Genomic DNA, 25,973 nt, shown 5'->3' on the forward strand with positions numbered 1-25,973 from the left:
CTGATGCTCGGCTTCCCGGGTTTCTCCTTTCTTCTTTAATTACAGTGTTTTACAATATGCTGCTCTCATTTCATCCAAGCCATTTGAATTGAAACATTCTGCAGGGATTAAAAATCATTGTAGTGATTAGCAAATCTCCCTCAATTCTATTTGGTATGCATTTTAATCAGGCAGCAAATCAATAGGATTCGAACAATGTGTTAATCCAGTTTCTAACTCAAGTGAAGGTTGGAATTGTAAACAGACATTTCGGTATGGTGTCTCTGGGATGGCTGCTGTAGATAAGCAGATTAACGTCTGCATCTGCTTGTTTGTTTGTATTTTTCTCTTTACGTGCCAATGGTGTTTTTGTTTTCCATTTGTTTGTCTCGGAGTAAAAACTTGAGCGGTTCACAATCTGGGGATTTGTTCTTTCTTTTCCGACATGTGATCCTTTTTCTTTATTGTGTCGCAGTTTCCCCGTCACTGTGATTCAAAACTCTGTTATTGGCCAGATAAAGAGTGGGAGTGGGAGTCACTCCCAGTTGCAGTCAGTGCAGATGAATGACAGAGGCTCATTTGAGCAGCGCTTTGTCTTATTCTGAATAAGATAAACAAGTTTTAATTACAGGAGTAATTACGTTTTGCTGTAGATTGTTGCTTTGTGGCTTCTACGGCTCCACTTTCTCCTGTTGTAACAAAAACAATCGAATCAACCATTTCCGCCCTTTTTTTAAGCATTAAATGACTAATTATCACCGAACTTATCTGAAAACTTGAACATCAGTGTGATGATCTTAAAATTACAGTTTACTTAGACTTTTTTATTTTGGTCCATGTCCCATTCACTAACATGAAAGAGAAGGGGGTTTATGACCTATACTGCAGACAGCCACTAGGGGCAATCTAGATGATTTGGCTTCACTCTTGTGCAGCTGTCACGTCGTCCATCTGTCTCACAGTCAGTGGTCCAATTCAAAACGCTACAGTCCAACTGAGGCAACATTTGGACATAAATCTTGGCCTAGACGTTAGTTTTTGAGGGCTCAACTTGGAAAGGGCAGTCGATCTGTTGACAGCAATATTGTCAATATTTATGACCAGTGACATTTTAATCTGGCATCTTCCTCAAACATTCAACAGGACATTATTTTCATGAGGCTCATTTTCACGCTGTGAGCGAAACAAACAAGTCTTCAGTCATTACTCACTGTGACAACCCACCTTTTTGATCAGCATGTAAACTTTTATAGTTCTGTTTATCAGCTCCCCACTTCGACGTCTTACATGAACACAGTAATTAATTTTATCATAATCAAGTCAGAACAGTTGTTTTTATCTCGCATCATAAATTTCTGAATTTGTTTTTTTTCATCCGTTGTTCTCTTGCTGGTTTCAAGTGGGTGCGGCTTTGCTGGGAATGTGTGAGGTTGCATACTTTGTGTTAGCCAATCAGGATCGAGGAACATTTAAATTATAATGTCAGGATCTGCAGGTTTTACCAAAACTATTCATCAAATCTGATTAAACTGCACCCACACGGTCCTGATAAAGCAGATAAGATTAACCTTCCAACTCTTAATAAATAATATCCAAAGATACAATGTTTTCCTTGGAGAATTGCTCATCTTGTTTTTCTCAAAGTGCCACAGGTCCCCTCGTGGTCATGGGTTATACATTCGGCTGCAGATTATTCACAAGCAGAGGCTGTTCGATCTTTGTCAGACCAGTTGGCAACCTGAGCAACTTCTAGAAAACATCAGCATCAATTTAGATCGAGCAAAGACAGTATTGGCTACTGTGCGTGCAACCCTTTTAATATGGCTTCATAGATTTCATTAACTGCTGGTGCTTCTCTTGCCATGTGTGCCGTCGTGCCGTGAGGCGCAGGTTCTCTGAAGCTTTTTTTTTCTACTGCAATATAACTTCTATGCAGTTTATCCAGCAGCTCTACACTCTGTGTTTACTAGAAAATACTGTATGTGCTGCAGAGAAGATCATCTATTCTTCTTTGTGATACCAAATGCAAATGTTTTCAATTGTGTGTGTGTGTGTGTGTGTGTGTGTGTGTGTGTGTGTGTGTGTGTGTGTGTGTGTGTGTGTGTGTGTGTGTGTGTGTGTGTGTGTGTGTGTGTGTGTGTGTGTGTGTGTGTGTGTCCCAGCCAACACAGCGAAGGTGATGATTGACATCCAGGATGAGAACGACCACCCACCAGTTTTCACCACATCTCTTTACATCGGAGGCGTTGCAGAAGATGCCAAAACCTTCACCTCAGTCTTACAAGTCCAGGTACAAATACAAAGCAGATACACACACACAGACACACACACAAACCAACCAACCACCTAAGTTTCATTTGTCACCTGTTAAGCTACGGCTTAAAATCATTTTCTTGTTGTGAGTGTGACACTAAACTATTATAATTTGGTCACAAAAGACGCTGAAGTCCATTATTGTGCTTGGATTTGTGTCGCTTATATTAAACAGAGTTAATCTCTTTGTTTCCTGTCTTTCTACCTAACTTTGCTCGAATTTCACATCACTGTAAACAACGTGTGCGACTCCTCTCGTATTATTAAAATGCCTTTCAGGACTCAAAATGGGTCACAGAGCGTATCGCTTTCAGCCGCCATGTGAGAAGCAACGAGACGTTTTAATGAGCCGCGATGCCACAAGAGATCGGGGCATGGTCGCGGGCAGAATGGTGTGTGCTTTAATATTTTATCGCACTTCTTAAGAAAATTCTTAGATATTCCTGCTTCATTAGATCATGCACAGTGAGAGAGACAAAGACGAGAGGATGAGGGGGAGCGCACAACAAGGATGCCTCACACTTGAGGTTCGAGCTTCTCAAGTACAGAAGAGACTCAAATTCTTCGTCCTCTGAGGTGGTGTCTTTGCATAGGGACTGTTTGTGTGTGTGTCTGTGTGTGTGTGTGTGTGTTTACTGTAACTTGCTCTGGTCATTGAACCTCTTTAAATACTTAAACAGACTGACACAGAAAACTAATAGCCTGCAAGTGCCTTCAATGACCACAGGGAGAAGGCTGGAGGGAAGAGAGGGGGAGGATGGATGGTTAGATAAAGATGACTGGAGTCCTGCTGTGAGACAAACAGAAGAAGGCTCGGAAAGACATTCATGATTCATTGGTGGGGGGGGGGGATGGACTGATACTGACAACATGCTCGTTAACATCCGGACGAAAGAGTGAGAGGACGAAACATAGGGAAGGAAGTTTGAGAAGTGTTTTCACTCAAGTCTTTCATCAGTCAGTCTGTCTGGAGTATGTGCATTGTCTCGGGTGTGTGTGTGTTTGTGTGTGTGCACTGGACTATCTGTGTGTGTTGCTTTGTTTCCATGTGCATGGGCAGGACTCCATCCGTCTCTTTGTCCCCTCTTTATATCCCGGAATACAGATAATCATCGGACTGCAGATGCATCTCCCATTAGCGAACCTTCTCATTACCTCCAATGATTTTCTTCTTTCTCTAAATACATTTGTGTCACATTTAGTCTCAAGACGTTTCACTTCTCTCCACCACAACCGATGCAAATGTGGACGTATTGGATTTGCTCTTCTCTCCGTCTCCAGCCTTTTCCTTCCACTTTCTTAATTACTGATTCCAACCTTCCAGCCTTCCTTGTAGTGGGCGTTCAACCCAGAAACAGCATGAAAATTGAATTAGAAAAGTAGAATATAGAGACAAAAATTCAAAGGGGCTACATCGGTGTGGGCGTGTTGCTAGAGATGAACAGATGATCTACTATTCAGGAAGTCAAGTTTAAATAATACACTCGTGAGTTTGAATATTTATCGGATGAAACGACATCCGACTGCGGCAGAGAGGATCATCATGAAGTTATCACAGCAACAGCTTCCTCGTGGTGATCTCAGGGTTAACGGTTGAACTGCTGCAAATCAAATTATGTAATAATCTCAAGCAACATTATGTGACTGAGCAACAGCGCCCTCTACAGCCACAGGCGGTGATTTATTTTGTTTCGGATCAATGTCTCGGGGATAAAGTGGTTTTCATGTAGAGAAAATCTCTCAATCGAAGCTCTGACTGTGTCGTTCCTCTCACATAACTGTACCACTACTGAACGGTGGATATTACCCATGATCCCCGGCTTCCTGTGCCAGACGAGCTGCCGCTGTAACAAATCCACCAAACTCAGTTTAGGATTCTTCATATTTTAACAGTTTCCTCATTGGATATTGGAGATAAACGCTTGTTTCTAATAGCTTGACGTGATGTGTTGTTGAATAGTATATATTTGAATATTGCAATGGAAAGTTATACTTGATTGTTTTATACTTCATTTTACTATTATGACTGTAGAGTGACAATTAGAGTCCTGCTAAGTAATGAGTGTTTTGTTTATTTATTCATGCAGTCTTGAATTATTATTTCGTTTTATTTCTACAGCTGTGAACTCAAATCAAAAGTCTGTGTTTTTTTTGTTTCCATACTCACTGATTGTATATTGGTGCATATCCACGTGCGCATGGATTCTAAACACGGCTCCACGCTCGCTGCGATAGAAAAACATCCAGGTCTGTTCTCTGCACCTGTTCTGCAGCAGCTGAAACAGGTGGTTGATATTTATTACTGCAGATATTGATGTGTCGCTGAGGCATTATCCAAACTGTGCCAAGCACCACTGCAAAAACAAGAAAATAGCTCTGTTCCTCTTTTCCTCCCTCTGTCCTCCCTTCCTCTTTTAGTCTCTCCTCTTTCTACATGTATGCCTCCTTATTTCCTTTATTTCATCTTTTCTTCCTCGCTTCTATTTCCTTATTCTTTGCCCCGTCTTCCTGTCATATTAGCGTTGATGTGGTGGGCGTCTGAACGATGAATCTGTCATCTCTACTCCCCGCTTAATAAGACTCAGCAGTAAATCAACATCTATCCGAGTGTGTGTGTGTGTGTGTGTGTGTGTGTGTGTGGATGTGAACATGACGTTTGCATGCGTGTTGAAATGTGGGAGAGACTCCGCTTGTTAGCTCAAAGCACCACTTTACCCCCTACTGCTGGTTCAGAGTACTACATGAAACGACTCAAGCTGCGGGAGTCTCGGAAAGCAGATTTCCCCACAAAACAAAAAAATGAAAAACCTGAAAAGCCCACAGTGTTATGTGGCTTTTAGAGAGTGAGAAATACAAGACGTATGGGATATCGGTGTGTAACTGATCGATATAGAGTGCGTGGCAGTGGCCTCTATCGATCAGCTGCTCAAACACATGGAATCAAAGCTGTGATGATGATGATCGGGAGGCGAGAGGCTGATTATCGTCAGAAATCAAAGAATCAATCATCGTGATTATGACAACAATGACTCCATTACATTGCTTTGCATGATGATGGGATTTCTTGATGATGTTACGATAATGATGTTGTGATGATGATGCTGATTTCTTGCGGCGGTGTTATGATGATGATTATGATAATGATACGCTGCAGTGAGTCTTATTCCCCTTGTTTTTCCAGGCTCTGGACCAAGACACTGGTAACTACAGTTCAATGATTTACCGGCTGATCATCCCACCTCAGCCTGGTAAAGACACCAAAAAAAGTAAAGACGGATTTGTCATCGAGCCGTACAGCGGCGTAGTGAAGACGGCAATCATGTACCGCAACATGAGGAGGTCGTATTTTAAGTTTGAGGTGGTCGCTACGGACAACTATGGACAAGGACACAGCACCAAGGCAGAGATAGTGGTGTGTAGATATATATATAATTTTTAAGAAAATGTTGGCAGGTTGACAGTAATTTCTTAATTTTTTTATATTAGGCATTTTCCTTAAAATATATGAGGTTGAGATGATTTGACTTCATCCCAGTAGGATTTATGTTGCCATCAGATTGTCCTTGAAGTACATTAAGACGTGACTGGGAAAGTAAATTTAATTTGGCACAAGCTTGAAGCACGATTCGACTGGAAATCATATCTGTTAACCTGCAAATAGTGAAATGCACATCCTGTTTGTTTACAGCTTTATCTGGGTGTTTGTTTCTGTTCCGTAGGTGTCAGTCGTGAACCAGCTGGACATGCAGGTGGTCGTATCAAACGTCCCTCCCACCTACGTGGAGAAAAACAAGAACAAGCTGCTCAGGTAAGACACATAACGAAGTGACCTCTTTTTAATTATCACGCATTGAATAAGTCACCTGTGGCATTAGACTGCCTCTAATACATACATCTTAAGTGATAAGATTCAAACCTGGAATCATTTCTTTACAGATGCTGCTGTTTAATGGGCACGCACCATAAAAATAGCACATAATTGTTGATCACATCTGTTAAAAACCACCGAACCTCTGCTTGTATTAAATGTGTTGCTGTGACAGCTGCCCACTTACCTTAAAAAAATGCTCTATTTATATGGAAATATTAAATAATACCTTGAATATTGTAGTTAAACAGTGGAGCCACATACAGGAGATGAGAAACACATGAAAGACTAAAACACCAGTAATAGATCTGAAAGAGTCACAGTTGTGTATTAGAACCTATGATTAGAACAGGTGTCCCTTACATTAACAGTCGCATTGAAATGCTTTATTTAAATCCACTTTACAATATACAGTTATACTAGTGTATGATTCCTCCATATTGATTAAGCTAATGTGTGTCTCCATGAGAAGAACTGTGGTTGCCGCCACAGTGCTGCATTTAAAAATAGTACTTTATCATAATGAACCCACACTGGGACTTGAACACGGACAGGCATCAGACCGTTACAGTTACAAAGCAAACTGTGGCCGCAGAGTCACACGCAGAGTAAAATATAATGCAGATAGCCCGGCCAATGTGATCGAACCCAATACAGATGTATGTGCATGTCCTTGTATAAGAGTACGAGGACATAGTGTTTTCTCAGGAGTGTTTTTGAAGCCAAATGTGTTGATTTTAATCCCAATAGTTCAGTCTCCTGAAAGCAACTCACAACATTTGAAACATGTCACGTTATGCTGATAATATTTGTGGCTGGAGTCCTCAGAAAATAACCTCATCAGCACCTCGGTGGCAGCCTGAATGGGAAACAATCGGAGTCTGTCCTGTGGGACTCAGATTGTTGCAGACTTTGGGGAGAATTTGGGGGAATGACGCGCAGCAAACGGTCCGACCGGCTGGGAGTCGAACTCGTCCCGCATTTGTTTGAATGAAGTTATCTCCCTCCACCGTCTGCCGGATGCATTTTCATTCATTTGGAAGAACACATGGTATAAATATTAAACATAAAATACATTATTCAACGTATGAGATTTGTGTCATGCGGAACACCAGTGGGACCTTTCTGCACCAACAGACACAAACAGTGCAGCTACGTCAGGCTCCTGCTTTCTTTGCCTCACACACACAGTGTAAAGTCATGAGAATGTATAACAGCGCTCACCATCTTTTCTCTCTGCCTCACTCCTTCTGTCTCTCCTACACACACACACACACACACACACACACACACACACACACACACACACACACACACACACACACACACACACACACACACACACACAAACACACACAAACACAAACACCGTAGTGGGGCCATTCCCACTGTGAGCAGGTGTTTCTCTGGGAACACAAACCCATATTTCCCATCACAAGTGTGCGGAGGTGACAGGCTGAAAAAAATGTATGTGTGAATTGTCACCGTGTGTGTGTGTGTGTCTTTGTGTGTCACTGGATGACGTGTGTCTAAGTTTTGTCTACAGAGGTGTATTTTTAGGTGTGAGGGTTAAAACAACTTGATCCCATCAATCAAAATCCTTGTATTTTGAATCCTCAGCATTTTGGAACGCTACGTCCAGGATCAGATACCTGGAGCAAAGGTTGTCGTGGAAACCATCGGGCCCAATCGCCATGGTGATGGGATGGAGCAGGAGGACTACACCAAGTCGGACCTCATGATTTATGCCATCGACCCTCTGACAAATCGAGCCGTATCCAGACAGGAGCTCTACAAGTAAGAACTTGGCCAACAAATCCATGAAAAGTGAAATGGCCGCTCTCCAGCAGCTCTATATCATAAAAGGACACAGAGCCTAACTGATATTATATCCCGATTAAGTAATGCTTAATTAATTGGCTTCAATTAGGGTTTTGGAGTTTTGCCATTTACACGAGTTATTTTGTCGAAATCCATCTCGGACTCTCCGGCAGCTTATCCATGCAAGAAAAGTTTCTGCTTAAGTAGATTAGAACAATTAGAACAATGGTTTCTCTCCTCCGCAGGTTTCTCGACGGTAAACTCTTGGACATCAACAAAGAGTTCCAGCCCTTCCTCCCCCCCGGCGGACGGATTCTGGAGATCCGAACCCCGGACGTGGTGACCAGCGTCAAGAAAGCTATGCAAACCGTAGGCTACACAGAGGGGGCGCTGTTGGCTCTGGCAGTGATTATCATCATCTGTTGTGTCCCTGCGATATTGATCGTGATCATCACCTACAGACAGTAAGTAGGAATAATATGTTTCTACATTTTAGGCAGTTGAATCAGTAGCTTAGAATGAATACGGCTGCAGAAGCTAACTGGTTCCTCTGGGGGGGCTCGTTTTATCAATATAAACGAACAGCAAACTTATCCTACAAACAGGCAAACCTCTTCCTCTGTGCCATACACCTCCATTGTTTCCTCATTAGGATGAACTGTAGTTTATTTGAAGTCAGTCCTACATACGCTGCCGTCCCGGTGCCATTATGTGCATTGATCCACGGCTGAAATCTAAAAAATGTCTGTGTCAGTCCTGAACAAATCTCAGCAGCCCATCAGCGAAGTGGATTACTGTGTGAACCCTGTCAGCAGCTGTTTAATCTACTTCCAACACTGCGGCGCAGCGATAGACTTTTACATCCTGACGCTTATAATGTTCATTGTGTGATTTCTGGGCCGCCGATGTAAATGCGCTGGAAGTGAAACCGTTTCAGCTCCAGATCAAGTCGCTGCGACTGAATTTAATGACTGAATTCAAGGGCCATCTAGATAAGTGATGAATGCAGGCAAATAGACGGAGCGAGCAGTGTCTCCCACAGGACGTCCTTTAACGCCATTTATCATTTTATCACACGGGCCAATGACTTCCCCAGATGATTCATCATGGCCGCCTGAGTCCTAATAGTTTGTTTAGCTAAGCGCTGTGAAAGGCTTTTAATGTCATACATGTCCCAAACACACATAAACAAGCACAGGCACACATTTCAATTGGATCAGTGCATTTGGGAGAATGTTACTGGATGGAGATAAATAAATAAATAAACTGTGTGATATTCATCAGTGAAACAATCAGCACTCGCTGTTGTTAAATGACTCTATTGAAGACCAGTCGTCCCACTTTGTAAATTGCAACAAGTGAACCTGGCTAACAAGATGTACCGTGTGATTTATGGTTCAAATGATGAGTAATATTTCTCTCTTCTCTCTCATCTGCTACATCCATCGTGCACCACCAGATTCAAAGAGTGAGTATTACCACGCTGCAATATTAATGCCGTGACTGTTTTAAACACCTTTCATTGTGATTAATCTGTTGACTTTCCCTGTACAATAAAAGAGATGAGTTAGAGAAGGACGGCGAAACAGAGAGCAGACAATCAAAGAAATGAATCCTTATGAACAGGGAGTCAGTAAACGAGCGTGTGTTTGTGTGTTGTTGTGTTTGTAGACAGCCGTGCGATGAATTAAAGAGAAAAACCTGAATAAATTAGCGCAGAAACCTAGCGAATGCAGATGCTTCCATACAGACGCGGCGCACGGTGCAATTAAGCTGTTAACATCCAGTCACGCTCCGCGACATGATTCTGTATGAAGACGGCAAATGAAACAGATCCAAGTGACTTTGAGAGGAGGGGTTCAGTCGCAGGTCACAGATGGCAGGAGCGTCAGCCACAAAGACCTCTCAGATGTGCCTCGGCGGGAGCTGCGACTAAAGTGACATCTGCATTTAGATCAGTGGGAGCGGCGTCAGTGAAGAGGGTCAGAAACCGTGGTGGAGTGTGATGAGCGCGAGGCTCGCTTCGTAATAGTGGGAACAGAAGAGCAGCTCATCCTCAGACGGCTGATGATGTCGATTCAGGTTATGATCAGATGTGTGGGCTTTGATTTCAGAGGGGTATTATAGCAGGGTTGCAGCACAGGAACCCCTCATTAAATACAACCAAAGGCTAGATTTTGAAATGTGTCATCACTCATATTTTCGGTGAATATGTGAGTGCATGTGTCGCACAGAAAGAGAACTGTACCAGCACGGCCCTGCTATGGGAGGCTCTGTCGGCAAAGTGTAGGTTAACTTGTCCTCTCAAGACTCACACGTATGCAACGGAGGCTTCAACTGAAACAATGCTCATTCACTTTGAATGGGGCGACGTCATGTGTTGCTCGAAGTTAGGCGGCGCTCCACTTTTCCTGCGGCAAATACATCTAAACATAGACCCAAGTGCAGAAACTAAACAATCAAATCCCGGCAGAGGCAGCCGGTGAACCTGGTGTGTGTTCGTCTGGTCATGGATGTTATTGCACGTGTACGTTAGCAGAAAAAACTGTCTCTGTTGTGAGTCCCGAGCACGAAGTGTGATTACTGTCGTTTTGATGATCGCGCCAGCACCAAGCATCGGGTGTGCGCACACTATCAAGCGTACGCATATGTGTGCGTCCAGCGTTCGAGAGGACTGCAAATCAATAAATGCCTGTACAAAAATGTATTTGCCCGACTACTTCCATAAAAGTACTGCAGTAGTCTACAGGCTACACACACATATACATAAAGTAGAAGTTTTAAATCCTCCTGCCCGTACTGTGAAGGTTTCACTACTTTATAATGTTTGTACGTGACTCTAACTTTGCATACCCAACTCTGTGTTTTCTCTCCGCCGTGTCCAGACGCCAGGCAGAGTGTGCCAAGACAGCCCGAATCCAGATGGCGCTGCCAACAGGCAAACCTGGGGGAGGCACTGCCAACAACCTGTATGAGGAGCTGGGTGACAACGCCATGTAAGTGAAGTGTGAAAGTGGCATTTACGCTGATGTGCCAGCATGGAGGCTTTTCCTTGCTCCGGAGGCTTTGTGGTGTCCACACGTGCAGTTAGTCCCATTACATCTACCTACATTTCAACTACTACTGTGGAACGCATGCAAATAACAGCTGCATCCTTGAGTTAGTTCCACAGAGCTGGAACATCTAAAAAACCAACTGTAGGAAAAATTCCTACAGAGTCAACATATCACAAAACAGAACCGTTATTCCATAATGAAAGAAATGTCAAACATCTCATGAACAGAATTTTAGGCCTTAAAAACTCTTAAATATGTTAAAGTAGGTCTTATTTATATTAACCATCATTTTAAAATGAGAGTGTTTGTTGTTTTAGATCATTTTTGTCGCCGTGGGAAAAACATTTTGATTAGTTTCTTTCACTATGGTCTTAAGATGTCTTTAAAAGTCTTGGATTTGACTTTTTTTAAACCTGCAGAAACAAACCATCTACTTCAAACTCGTCTTAACCCACAAACACAACAAGCAGATGAAACTGATCACGTTATGTCCACGTTGGGAGTTGAAACCAAAATGCAGCCGTGCAAACACTGGGGTCATAAAAGAAAACCCCAGACTAATCAACAGGGTTTCACATCCTCTTACTCGATTGTGATGAAATTCATTTCATTACTTCCGTGCACTCAAAACTTTCTCGAGGGAAAGTGGAAACAGTCTTTCACATCCTCATCGTCAACAGATTTGTTCAACAACCATGTTTAAAGACTCGCTCACAATTAGCCTGGCATTAAACTGCCCGGTTTAAGTCTTGAGGCAAATTGAGTGAAGCTGACAAATGATTAGACTTTAGCTCTTGTTGATTCATCACACTCCTTGGCAACGTTTCCTTCAGAGCGTTTTTATAGTCTGGACACGTTCCCTTCATTTCACATCTTCCAGTGGCCAAAGCAACTGACATTATGCAAGGACGGCACAGACTTGGATTAATCAAGCAGAGCCTTGTAACCCCCACATCAGACCAACACCAAACAAACCTTGCATCAAAATCTCCAGATCAGCCCAGAAATGTAACTTTCACAAAGTTCAGTGACATTCAGATTGTTCCTCGTCAGTCGTAACGCATACCAATGTCTCCGCCGTGCAAAAGATGAATGAAGGTCGGAACAATATTCACTCAGAGTGCAGTCTCTCCAGCGCACTGCGAGATTGGTGGCTTTCAAATAAAGCTGTAATCACCGTAATCTCGACTAAATCACACGTCTAACTTTCAACCATTTCCTTCAAAGTATCGTCCCGAGAACATGATTTTTATGGGTGGGGAAATTCCAGCATTATAATCAATAAGGCCATGAACCCTATCCAGAAGACTGAGGCAACATAAAGCAGCTTTTGAAGGATAATGGAGAAATTACATTTACTTGTCATAATTCTGTCCTCCACCTCCTCCTATCCTGAAGGACATTATTGTTCATCTCTATGCTGCCTTAAAAAGTTGCAAATTATTCTAAATCTTAGGCATATTGTCTTCACTGTGGCTTCCCTGCTTCCGTGTATTTTCTTAGCAAATTGTGTTTGAATTACCCCCTTTGCATATTCTACCGGTTTGATTAAACAAAAGTCTGCATGCAGAAGCACAGTGTTACCTTTTATCTGCAGGTCTTCACAACGACACACATACAGACTCACTCGAGGCAATTCAGATTACGCATATATAATTCCTGTTAAGAGGAAGTTGAGGGGGAACTCTTATCAGCATTACATGCATCACCGGTTTCCTGTCTGTCCTTGATATGCCTCCTCACTCCCATTAACATGAGAGCAATTCATATGCAAGATGGTGGAAACTATCTCCGAACGACAACATGCGATTATTAACTGTGTGAGTGTGTGTGTGCACGGAGCCCAAACTGCGTGCGGAAATGAACTTGGATATGAGGTAATTGAAATAAATGCGGACAGTAATTTATAAAGACCCCCCTGGGCGATAATTAATTCTATTGATAAGCTGCAGAGCATGTTAAATTGTGTGTTGGAGTGTGTGTGTGTGCGTGTGTCAGGTGTGTGTGTGGTGTTTCCTGTGTGTATGTTCTAAATCAATGCAGTGTTGGGGAATAAATAATCCCCAAAGAGTATAAAACCTGGCAAAGTGCAAAAGTTTGCACATTCATAACTGAGGTCCATTATCAAACTGCTCAGTGGACTGATTCTCAAGGCATCTGCTCTCCCTGTAATTACCTTTAGCTGTTCTCTGGGCAGACTTGGGTTTAATGTCTTTTTTCAATTACCTATGGAAAATTAAATGTTCTCCAATTTAATATTAGCAGCAGGTTAAAGGAAGTCATGTTATACTGCATGTTGTTTCCATCACCTTTTTCAATAAGGTCCTGTAGTATTGACACAAGACAAAGCACAACATGTGTTCCTCTATATGTTAAACCAGCCCACACTGTTAATGTGATTCTATTAAGATTTTTATTCTGGATTACACATTTTCATGCTAATCTGGAGACTTCTTTCCCACTAAAGTTTTGCAAAGTATTTCATTATTGACTTCAGTGCACTTCCATGTTTTTCAATCTACTTCCAGTTCAGTCTGGGACCATGGTAACCAGAACAATGGGGCGGGTTCATGGATTTTTACTCTGAGCTTGGCCTCACATATAAAGATATTAAATCAGTGCTTGGCAGTAGGTTCGGGTTTCACATAAGGGAAAGACATCTCAGGAGAATACTGTTTGAATTCAGTGGCAACCAGCTGCAGTTCTCTGGGCGGCTTCACGGGCACCAGTGGATGTATCTAAATGCAGAGAACATGGACTGCCCGTGAGGAAAGAGGACGTGCGCTTGATGTTGAAGGAGCCGGATCCCAGAGGAGTGTCTTTAAGTCCAGGTGCCAGATGAAGTTCGGTCCTTTTGAAGGAGTAACTCCTTCGTCTAAGATGTCCTGCTTGACACTTAATGACACTCCTCAGGGATCCAGCTCCTTCATCACCAAGTGCACATCCTTCAACCATCATTTCTTTTCTCTATGTCCCTTCACAGGCATATGGTTCAGTTTCAAATAGCAGAAAATATGTTAAAACCAACATATGTAATGCTGGAAAAATAAAGTCTTATTATTCACACTTATTTAAATCATTTTAACTACATTTTTAAGTTTTTTTAGAAAAGAATTCAAAACATTTAATAACATAAAAATCAAATTAGCTAAAATATTGTAATCGGCTAAACTACTCATAAAGTGGTGATCACAAAAATTCATATTCCTATCTATTTAGTTATATAATATTTGGTTTAATACTTATATGTATTATATATGTAACTTTTGCTTTCAAAATTCATGCATGAGTAGAAAATGAAAATGAATAAATGTGTGAAATGCTTTGGCGAATGATGAGAAATTTGAAAACTTCCATCCCCATTTCCCCGACCTCAGCTCTGCTTTGTTATCATCTTCTATCGATATTTTCTACCACCATAGCTTTTGTCCAACACTTTTACCATTTACCACCATTCTTTGCTTTCTATTCATCATCACTCCACGTCTCCTGTTCTCCTGTTGACTGATGTCCCATCTTCTGTTGCTCTCATCCATCCGCCTTTATCCCTGACTGACAGACAAACGTGAGTAGGATGCTGAAAATCGTTTTCACATCTGTGATAATTTGACGCGACACAGTGACAGTTCTCTTTGCTCTAGTTTTGTGTTTGGGTCGGCGCTTGTGTGTGGTAACTGTAGCTGTATGTGCAGCCGTAGATCGTAGAGCACAGTTGGATGATCGTTCCTTTGGCAGATGACGAGTTGCATTATTTAAAAGATATAATCAGTGTTTTGTTGAGAGGAAAAGTGTCTGCTCTCACAACTCCGTGGCATTTACACTTTTCTATCTGTGTCCCAACTGATCTGGCTTTGTTTGCAGTCCCGATGCAGTAGCGTCTTTGTAGCACACCACTTGTTAGTACATACTGTAAAACCTATTTGCATTCTTTTCCTTTGTGTGTCTGTTCCAGCGCCCTTGCCCCTCTAGTAAAAGCCGCACAGGAATAAAATACTTAGACCTTGTTTAAGATCTCTCATCCATTTCCTCTTGTTCCCTTCCTCATTCATGTGTTAATGTGGAATTAATCAAACAGCTCTAGAAGACGTTCTATCGCTTTGCCTCATTTTTCTACCATTCTTTATTTACACCTCTGTTGTCGCGTCCCCTTTCTGTGCATTTACTTTCAAGTAAATGTTATACAATCCCCAGCTCCCTTATCTTTTTCATGTAGCTTACATCTTTCTGATTCACTGCACCCTCTTCTCACTCCTACTTTCTCTGTAACTCACTCATTATTTTTCCCTTTTTCTCATTTCTATTCCATAATCCATGCACCAGCCGATCAAACCACAGCGGTGGTGGCAATGGCGGCAGTTTGGATGAAATCGATCGCCAGCGCCTGATCTCTGATTTTGCCGATCGCGCGATCGCCGCCCATCGGCAGTGTGTCGCAAACGGAGGGGTGCTTAACAAACTGCCCAAGTCTGAGTCCAATATCACCTTCCTCTCTGACGAAAACCCCCTGACTATCAAAAACCCCATCTACCACGAGGACGGGACCCTGAGTAGTCCAGAGACTCTCGGAAGAAGCCAGAGAAGACGAGACCTCCTCGGGAACTTCTCCCCTTCCAGGAAAGGCCTTCGAGAGGCCTGGCTGAGGCTCAGCTCCAGTGGAGGTGATGTGGGCTTTGGTGGTTACAGTGGCAGTGACAGTGGATGGGGATCCGGGGGCGGACACAGCTGGACTCTCCCATCGAGGTTACACCGAAGGGATATGTATGACGCCGTGAGACGCCAAGTGGTCATGGATCCTGTGCAGTGGGAGCTGGAGCTCCTCAAGGCTGAATTCAAGGAGAGTAAAGACGCTGGCCTGGATTCAGGATTTGACCACGGGTTGGATTCAGACTTGATGGGGAGTCCGAGTCTGGAGCCCAAGCTGACGGTCAAAGAACAAGCCAGGCAGTTTGAGCAACAGGCGCTCCAGGAAATGAGACAAAGGCAAAACAGGGATTCACGAGGATCCTTGTCACCTGATTTTCTGCTTTCTATTTTCCCGGAGTCTCCTCAGCATCTCAAGCAAACTCCCACACATACGATCCCATTTGTTCTGACCAGAGACGGCCCCCCCAGTATCATCGTGACCCAAAGTGACGGAGGAACCCCTCCACCAAGTCACAAGCCGACTCCACCTGTGCTGCGGCGCTTCGGCGGAAATTTAACAGCAAATCCGAGTGGAGATGACAGACTTCAGGTCCATTTAGAGATTATCCCCGATCCTCCTTCGACTCCTCCACCACCACCACCTCCTACAACCCCACCACCTCCACCACCTCCAGCATCCTCTCCTCCTTCTCCTACATCTCCTCCGCAGCAGCACCCTGCCTCCCCTCCTCCTCTGCCTCCTCCTTCCCCTCACTCCAACCAAACAAAAAAGCAAGCTCCTCCTCCTCCCCCACCACCGCCACCACCTCCTCCTCCACCTCTCCCTCCTCCCTCATCGCCCTCACTCCTGCGTCCCTCCACCTTCGTCCTCCCTTCACTGTCGGAGGTTCCAGCTCTGCGGCCCGTGTCCCTCCGGCCGCCACCGCCGCCGCTTCCTGTGGAGCCCGAGCCTCAAAGGAGGGAGCTGAAAGGAATCCTAAAGAACATCCAGAACATTGCGGACATTGAGAAGTCCGTGGCCAACATGTTCAGTCAGATAGATCGGAAACAGATCCCGCTCAAAAAGGTCATGAAGGGGCGGGCCTCCATAGATTCTCTCGATTCTCTCGACTTGGATTTATTAGCAGCTGAAGGCGGAGGAGGAGGGGAGGCTGGTTCAGGAGGAGGGGAGGGAGGAGAGGGAGGTAGAGAAGGAACCGGAGGAGGAGAGGATCCTCCACCTCCTCCACCTCCACAGATTCGGCCCAACACAAACATGAACTCCATCGTGGAAGAACTTGAGAAGCGGTTCCCCTCTCAGTCGACAATGCTCTAGCCTCCGTGTGTCGGATATGGAAAAGCACGAAGCGGGGGAATCTCCTAACACTGCGTAGTTCCCGCTGAGCTGACAAGGGACTGATGCTCAGAATAGCTCAGTGACGCTGGTATGATTTGATGATTTCTTCCAACATGACTTCATGTTTTCTACACAAAAAACAAAGAGGCACTAGGGTTAAAATAAACTCTATCGGAAACGATTCTTGTCTCAAATGAAGTTACATGTTGAAAACAGAAGAAGAGAAGGGGAGGAGGTGTAACAGCCAAAAAGGTCACATCATAAATGTGTCTAAAATAGTCACGTTGTAGCTTAGAACTATTAAAAGAAGAGGGATTCCAGTTGTTGAAAAAATGGAAATGAAAACCAGGTTAAAAGGTTAACTCCATTTCCTAATTTGTGCCCCTTTCAGCGAAGCTGACCCACTGAGGAATTCAAAAGCTCGGCTCCGAACTATAACATCGAAGCAGTAGTTTGTGAAGCGTACTCATTATCTGCCTTGGCAATTATTTCTCTTTCCCCCCAAACAACATTTATAGGGCTTGTTCTTTAATTACCACAGAGGAAAATTGACGTAAACAACTGTAGATGGGAGCCGAGTAATTAAATGATTAGAAGAGGTGAAATGTTTCCTGGTTGACTTTCAGTTCGACTACTGTCGCTAACATTACACATCCTCGCCAAGTAATTGTTGTTACAACAAATTATGATCAATCAGTGTCTTTCTTAAAGGGATGTGACATGACTCACACTCACTGGCTGATTACATGTTTGCGAAGGCTTGAACACACGCACACACATCGAGTGGGTGTCTGAAGAGCTTGATTGAAGATGCACCGGGTGTGAGAAGGAAAATCAATCAAGAGGAGGGAAGAACATTGTTGAACCTGCCAACTTGGATTGAACTGCGTTTAACGGGGATTCCTATATGTTCCTTTGCATGGATACGATTTCCTACAGTTTCTGCTGCTACAGGATGACAACTAGTATCATTGTCTGTGTCATGTTTGTTTTTTTCTTTCCGCCTCATATTCACTGTCATGTAGTTGTCGAGAGCTGTGACAGTTACTCTAAGATCAGAACCTCTTTTGTGTTCTACGTGCTGTCTGTAAACAGCTGTCCATTACTGATGTAAGCTCATTAATTTATTTGAGGCAAAGCACAACATGTTTCTTTTAAAGGAGACATTTTATGATCATATATACTGATCATACTTTTGACATCACTTTCCTCAAACTGTCCTTTGCTGCAGCTCCTCTTTTCAGCCTCTGTCTGAAACACTTGGTTCAGGCCTCTGGTCTTCACCTGCATTTCAGGAGCATGAGGAACAGTGTTCTGTGTGAGAGGAGTTCCTTTTCTGCAGATTCTGGTCTTTTTAACTTTGCAGAACTTGACACACACATAAACAGCTCACTAGAGGAAAGAGCATCACATGTCTCCTTCAAGATCAATACTTTAAGACATGAGTGTCTTTCAATGTTGGAAAGTAACTTGCTCCAAGCTGAAAATGCAATTTAGTTGTTAGTTTTAAAATCATATATTATAAATACTTTGTTTCTAGTTCTCTATACTGGCCCCGAGCGCCGAAAGGTTTTCACAAGGTTTTTCTTTCTGTTGTTCTCAGTCTGTCTTCTTCTCTCATTTTTGATTATGTCTTGTTAATCCTTTCTTTTCACCTTGGACTCACATTAATGTTGCATTGGTCCTGAATTGTCTGTTAATGTCACGTGTATGTTTTTTTTTTAAGATGACACAGTAATGTTTGATGCTGTAGGTGGAGGCAGAGGCACAGCGGAAATATTTCTGAGACATTTATGTAGAGTGATATTTTTATTCACGAGATGTGCTAAATTTTTATGAACCTTTTCTATAGGGCTGTGTTGTCATTGTGCAGGAACTGACTGGGAAATGATTAATATTAAAAAATACAAAAAAGCCTCCGACATGAGACATTTTTCTCAATAAAATGTAAAATACTGTGGTGATAACTAAGTGCACAGGATTTATTGTTTCCTGCCTCCGTTCTGGATGAATATATCCATCCCTATAGAGGTTAACTCATTCGTAACCCATCCTCATTAGTTATAAACCTACTGACCTAGTCTCCCTATCCTCTGTCGTGTTTACATTAACACTGGAATATAGTAGAAACCCCAATTGTCTTTAAAATAACCTCAGATTAAGCAGAAGCAGCAAAGTGGCTCATCCCCTGACTGACAATTACCTCGTGTGTCTTGCTCTTGATGTAACTGTGCCAGGAAAGTATTCACAGGAAGCCATGTACACGGCCTCCTACAGCTGGAGCATATTAATGAGGACGTATAATGCTTCACTCACCTCACATATACGATACTGTCTTTTATGAAGGTCACACAACCGCGTCATGCCAAAAGGAATTTATATATACGCCTATACTTTTATATTGGATGTTTCACTGTGCATCAAAGGTGCTTCACTCTAAGCCAAATGTCTTACTAGCATGAAATATGCTGAAGTTACTTTGTCCTGTTTAAAGGTTTACGGTCTCCAGCTCTTTGTTTGCATGTCGGCAGATTCCTGGTTCATCCACCTCAATTGAATCTGCTCTAAACGTTCACGGCAGTTCTTAAGCCTGTATTCTACCACTTCCACCAAGTTTTACTTCATTAGTTCAGAAGGTTTTTGTGTAAAAAAGCAACAGAGACAGAACCTTGTTGGCGTTGAGCTTTGACTCTTTTCTCTTTAATATAAAAATCTTTTTATTACATCTGATGACCATTCGAGCGACGTTTTTGGAATAACGTCACACATAAAGTCATTCATTTGAATGAGAATCTGATGTGCAAAGAAGAACCTGCCTGTGAAACGCTGACTCTAAAGATATAAGAATCACACGCGAGTAGATTTCACTGCCTTCAGTTAACACGGTTTGGAGAAGAGGATTCTAGACGCATGTTGTCATTAAGAGGTGACAGAATCACGTCTGTCCCTCAAGATCATGTCGGTACAATGAGATCAAATGATGATACACAACCAATAGAACAAGCCCTGATAGTTATATCTCTGGTGACCAAGTGATGACATTATAACAAACACACACACACACCTTAATGCATCTTTGGAATCTCTTATGTCAGAGGAAAGAATGAGCTGCAGTTACAAGATAAACAGCCTTTGCAAAAAAAAATTTAGCAGCCTCTTCTTCTAACGTACATTAAACCACGATCAAGCCTCTAAAATAGATTTTTACAAAACACTCAATCCAGTGAGTGAGAACACTTACATGAAAACACACGGCGACATTGTTCAGGTTGCAGGAAGAGCCACTGTTTCAGCTGAGTGACTCAGAAATGTTTTATACTAAGGTTTTCTTTCAGCCTGGGTCGTTACACACACTCACACACACACACACACACACACACACACACACACACACACACACACACACACACACACACACACACACACACACTGTCTTCATTGTCCCCCAGACACATTCTCTGCTTTCACCTTTATTGTGCGTTTGCTAGAAAACAGACATTTCATCTCAGACATCTGGAGGAGTATGTAATGTTTTCAACACCCGACAAAGCAGACTGCATTTAATTGAAACTGAGTTGATGAGGAACAGAGATACGTGACACGTGACACGTTTGATTCGAGCTGGAGAAAAAGTGAGAGAAAAATGAGGTGAGGAGAGACTGTGGAAAGGGCGAGGGAGCTACAGTAGCTCTATGAGAGAGAGAGAGAGAGAGAGAGAGAGAGAGAGAGAGAGAGAGAGAGAGAGAGAGAGAGTGTGTGACTGAGTGTCACAGTAAAGTGTGTTTTTAAGAGCGGGTGTTTTTCTCCTGTTCCTCATACACTCCGCGAGACAAGGTGGAGAGTACACAAAGAGAGCGGGAGTCAATCATGTCAGGTGTGTGTGTGTGTGTGTGTGTGTGTGTGTGTGTGTGTGTGTGTGTGTGTGTGTGTGTGTGTGAGACTGTGTGAGACAAAGATCAGATAGCTGTCTGTGTGTTTTTGTCTGGAGAGGACCTAATTATGTGTCAGTCAGATCAACAGGGACACAGAGGTAGACTTATCTTCCTGACACACACACACACACACACACACACACTCCACAGTCTACACAATATAATCCTGAGATCATACACACTGTGTCTTCATTCATTTATTCCTCCATTCATCCGTCATCTATTCATCCACTCACACATCAACCTTATTTAACCAGATAAGCTCGCGTCGTTCAATCATTCAAAACTGTGACAACCGTGTGTGTGTGTCTGTGTGTTCGGATGCACAGCCACAGCATATATTTACATCTGAATTGATTTAATGAAAAGCTCAAGTGGTTAAGCTATTTGTGCGTGCGTGCGTGTGCATGTGCACAGTCTAATAACAGAGAGGAAAATCGAATATGTCCTCCAAAAGTCACCATTTGTTCTGCGATGCATCTTCATTTTTCCAGCTCATTACCTCGGTTTCACCGGAAAATAGAACCTGCTGCACATGTAGTGAAGATGCATGGACGAGGCCATTTTCAGCTGTTTCTCTTCCTTTGTATTTTTCCCCTTTTTAAAATCCCACCAATTGTGCTTTTGTCTCGTTTTTTTAAAAGACTCTATTTCACTTGGCCTCATTGTCTTTGTTTGAAGTTTGTTTTCTAGGAACAGCGAGTCTCAAGTTGACAGAACCGTAACCAACATCCAGCTTAGTCGCTCATTCTGTCATCATCTGATATATGTGGCAAAAATAAAACAGGATCTTTGGCAAATGTGAAACTAAAGAGTCGTCAGATAATGCATTTTAGCTGAAGTAAAAGAAACAATGGGAGAAGCAGCACTTGGTGCAGGTGGTTTCTCCCTGTTCATGGACTTATTATGCACCGGTTCGTGGCCGCTGGTTAATTTGATTGGAGACTTCACAAAAAAAGACGAAATAAAAGTTTGATTGGAGTCGACAGGGAGAATTTCACAGAAGTAAAAACGTGTCAGTTTCAGTTCCGTGCTGACTCACTCACTGGTCAGCGCTCACCACGCGTTGAAAAGTGCATCTAAATAAGCACCCGGGCAGAACTGGATTTACTCTTTATTTGGGTTTGTGGTGTTATTTGCATTTTGAAACTCACTCATGCATCAAGTGTTTACTGTTTAAGTTTTCTCTGAGATGTTGGTTCATGTTTTTCCCTGTTTGGTTCTTTCAGGCGTGGATATGGACAACAGGAGGTACGTGTCTCTCTCCGCTCGTCTTATTGACATTTCTCCTTCTTGTCGTCTGATCATCAGTTGCTCCCTTTTTTTGTTTTCTGTTTTGCTTCCTGTTCTTTTCTGCTCGATGCCGTCGGGATGGAGCAGCGTGTAATCAGGGCCTTTTGTTCCCAATGTATTCATTCTACATAACTGACGGCCTGCCTCCCAGGTCTGGAGACATTTAATGACCCTGCGTATTAAAATGTAAAAACAAAAAGACCTTTATTTAGAAAGTCAACCAATCTTTTTAACAATATAGATGATGGCTGATAACAAAGGGCAGTCAGAGAGCGCATACCTCCACCAAGGCTGATTGGTCGATTCATCACCATATTGCATACAGTAAACATATATTGAGAACATACAGCTCCCACCAAACAGTTTTATTTAACTGCCAGCTGATCATTCAGTCACTGAGGAAAAACACACCAAGTAACACAAATATAGACATTTGTGAAAATTGATTTTCTGTTTCGGAAACCTCCTCCTCCTGTCTTGTCATCTGTTGCTTTTCTTTTCCCTTCTAGCAGACACAACAACTTCTGCGACCTTCTCTGCTCAGACCAGAGGTACTCTATCTCTCCCTTTCCCCCCCTCTATCCCTCTCTCCCTCTCTCCCCCTCTCTCTCTCCCTTTCTCCCCCTCTCTCCCTCTCTCTCCCTCTTTCTCCTCTACACGCTTCTTCTTTGTCACAATCAGCAGCTGCACCCACACGCAGGACACAGACTCAAATTAACAAGTCGAAGGGTTTATTGTTCGGTCTCAGGGGATGGAGGTGGACGGGGGAAATGGAGTTTCTGGCAGGTGAACGCTGTCAGGGCAGAGCAGCGTTGAGTGGGGGACTGGAGGCTGCGCAGGGGGGAGGAGGAGGAGGGCTTGATGGCTGACGAGCAGGAGGCTGGAGGGGGAGGCAGGAGACCGGTGGAGCAGAGCTGCTTCGGGTGGCAGGTAATGGTGCGAGCGTGGCAGGCCGGAGAGACGAGCCGGCAGACATAAAGCAAACCTGGAGCATTGGGAGACGAGAAGCAGTTCGGAGGGACGGCGAGGACAAAGAATATGTATTTTTAAGCGGCCTTGACGTTGGAGTGGAGGAAGAAGTGAAGTAGATGTGGTGCCGGGCTGATGAGAGGGTGGATGGCAAGTGTGCAGCAATCAGGGAGCCAGGAGAGAGAGGAGCATCACGCCCACAACACACACTCTCACACACACACACACACACTCTCATAGACACACACACACACAGACAGGGGAGAGCAGGAGACATTAAGGGAAACGAGACAAACCCAGACATCTTTACTCAGTGTCTGTTTCTCTGCCCCGTGTGTGTGTGTGTGTGGGCTGTCGGGCAGATGGAGGAACATCTACGTGTGGAGGTTTAGATTCACCCAGATGCTGATTCAGAGCTGAATAACACGAGGGATGTGTTTTTAAATGTGTTTGTAAATAAAGTGTGTTTTCTAAGCACTAATGACGGTTTCATCAATCTCACAGGAGTTATCAATGGAATCTGGCATCGACCCCGGCCAGGACTACTACACACAGGATTATTACAACTATGAACATGGGTTAGTATGTCTGTCTGTCTGTCTGTCTGTCTCTATATACTGTATATATATATGCCATATAAATCTTATGTTTTCTTAGTAGTGAATCTTGGCTCCTAGAGGATGATGATGATAATGACACATAATGTACTGAGGATTTCCTCCACATGTTTCATCTCTCACCTTTGACCTCCAGCAGTGACTGACAGAGTTTCGCTCTCACATTGATTTATTATATTTCCTCCGACATCACCCTGGAGTTTATTATGTGCACTTTATCCAGCTGAGCCTCACTGAATGGCAGCTGCTTCCATATCGAGCCGATCGCATCACTCAGTGTCGGCTGCTGTGAAACGTTGACACCAGTGAAACGTTGACACCAGTGAAACGTTGACACCAGTGAAACGTTGACACCAGTGACCGGCCTTGTGACACTCTTCAGTGCATTGTAGTGCAGGGAAATGAAACAGAGACCAAATCCCCAATGTGAACATGCACTTATTGTGATGCAGAACCTTGATACCCCGACCCCCTGTCACTGCTGCAAGTGCCACCTGCTGTCATTAATGTGTGTGTGTGTGTGTGTGTGTGTGTGCGTGTGCGTGTGCGTGTGTTTTCGGCACCCAACCATCCACCTGTGATGCATAGTGTAATATTTTATAATTTTAGCTCCAGACTCCTGGGAACTTGATTTTATGCACCCACCCACGCTTGCGTATAAATACAGGGTAGTAGTATACACACACACACACACACACACACACACACACACACAGTGTTAATACTGTAGCAGCTAATCAGGCAGTCAGCCATGGAAGCAGACAATTGGCCAGATGCTGTTGGTTTAGAGCAACACTCACAAACTCATGTCTGACTCTGTGTGCACTCAGACTGTATAAGTCAGGCTCTGTGACCTTGTGTGACTCAGATCTAATCATTTTACTTGATTCAGTCATGAATGAAAGCTGCAGGTCGACTGCTCACAGACACTGACTCTCCTCTCAGCACTGACACAAAGTTTTGTCTTTGGGAAACAAACGAAGTTGAAAAACCTTCTGACCTTTTCTTTCATCTGACATCAAATTGGGATTTTCTCCACTCGTGGGAATGGCACCGTCTGCCACTGGCATGATTCTGATCGGATTATTTACAGTCACCGAAAATAACTCGAACCACTTGTTGCATAGGTCTGATGTTTTGATGTGTGAAAAAAAAACAAACAACAAAAACGAGCCAATTTCACATTGCCCCCCAGTCAAGAGTAAAATACTCAACTCGTACACACCACAGAGCAGAAAAGGGATTAAATCTCACTTTTCCAAAACTGTTATTGGCGTGGGTGATGAGCCGCGTGGCTGATAGATGGAGTTAGGCCTCCTCTGTAAATAATACATAGATGAGGAGACGAGAAATCTGGCACCATGAGCTACGTTTTACTAACAGGATGAAAGAACAAAAAGATAAGTCTGCCTTTCTAACTTGTTTGTCAGCAGGGTGCAAGGTGCATGAAGTTATTACCACCAACGGATGAGAATATTCAAGGAATAGCCGACAGTAAAGTATTATGAAACTACAGCAAGCAGCCAATTAGCTACAGGGGCAGAAGCAGCTGGTCTGGCAACAAACCTGCTTTCCTGCGACTCTAAAGCTCGATTATACAAAGAGACGTGTGATGTATTTTTCAGTTTTTCTTTCCTCTAGTGTGCTAAAGTTTTTTTTTTCTGCGAAAATAAAAGATCTGTAAAGTTAAAAAGCCCAAAGTCCACGATAAAGGAAGCTCCTCTCCATCACAGGGGAACGTTTCCTAACAAAAAGCCAGGTGAAGCGAGAGCTGAAAGGAGGAGCTGTCTGATGATGACTCTTGTTCTCTAGCCCCCCCCATATTTCATTCTCTGCCAGCATTGTATCGTTTAATGGTAAAAATGATGGTGTTGAAGCTCCTGCCCGAGGTTTATTAAAGGGTGACTTCACAGATTACATTACACAACTGTTCCCACAGGTTGGGACTTAAATTCTCCTCTTTTTTTTACGTGTAGAGTAGATGGAAAGTAGAAATAATGAATCATCCATCCTCAAAAACCAAACTCATTTCTCAGGTTTTCTCCACCGTCCATCATCTGCCTCGCAAAAGTAATTTGGTAAAAATAAGTCGAGCAATTCTCATCATTCATCTTTGAACTGTGGATCAATGACAGAATTGAATAA

At 43.2% G+C, this 25,973-nt stretch overlaps 1 protein-coding gene across 5 annotated transcripts in view; it reads left to right on the top strand.

Moving 5' to 3' along the window:
* The window catches only part of pcdh15b (protocadherin-related 15b), a 138,812-nt gene that overhangs the window by 107,214 nt on the left and 5,625 nt on the right, over positions 1-25,973 (top strand). For 2 of the 5 annotated variants that reach the window (XR_004612080.1, XM_034569728.1), the window contains 10 exons: positions 2,142-2,269; positions 5,474-5,704; positions 6,012-6,100; positions 7,781-7,957; positions 8,227-8,445; positions 9,441-9,449; positions 10,867-10,977; positions 22,179-22,200; positions 22,752-22,793; positions 23,716-23,789. Coding sequence is in view for 4 of the 5 variants with exons in the window: in XM_034569728.1 (XP_034425619.1) it covers positions 2,142-2,269; positions 5,474-5,704; positions 6,012-6,100; positions 7,781-7,957; positions 8,227-8,445; positions 9,441-9,449; positions 10,867-10,977; positions 22,179-22,200; positions 22,752-22,793; positions 23,716-23,789 (1,102 nt within the window). In the remaining variant the exon portion in view is untranslated. Of the gene's footprint in view, positions 1-2,141; positions 2,270-5,473; positions 5,705-6,011; positions 6,101-7,780; positions 7,958-8,226; positions 8,446-9,440; positions 9,450-10,866; positions 10,978-14,596; positions 14,603-15,357; positions 17,130-22,178; positions 22,201-22,751; positions 22,794-23,715; positions 23,790-25,973 lie in introns of those variants that run through there. The other 3 variants (XM_034569730.1, XM_034569731.1, XM_034569727.1) reach the window with 2 other exon arrangements.

This window comes from Hippoglossus hippoglossus, chromosome 19 (genome assembly GCF_009819705.1).
Source record: "Hippoglossus hippoglossus isolate fHipHip1 chromosome 19, fHipHip1.pri, whole genome shotgun sequence".
Taxonomy (NCBI): domain Eukaryota; kingdom Metazoa; phylum Chordata; class Actinopteri; order Pleuronectiformes; family Pleuronectidae; genus Hippoglossus; species Hippoglossus hippoglossus.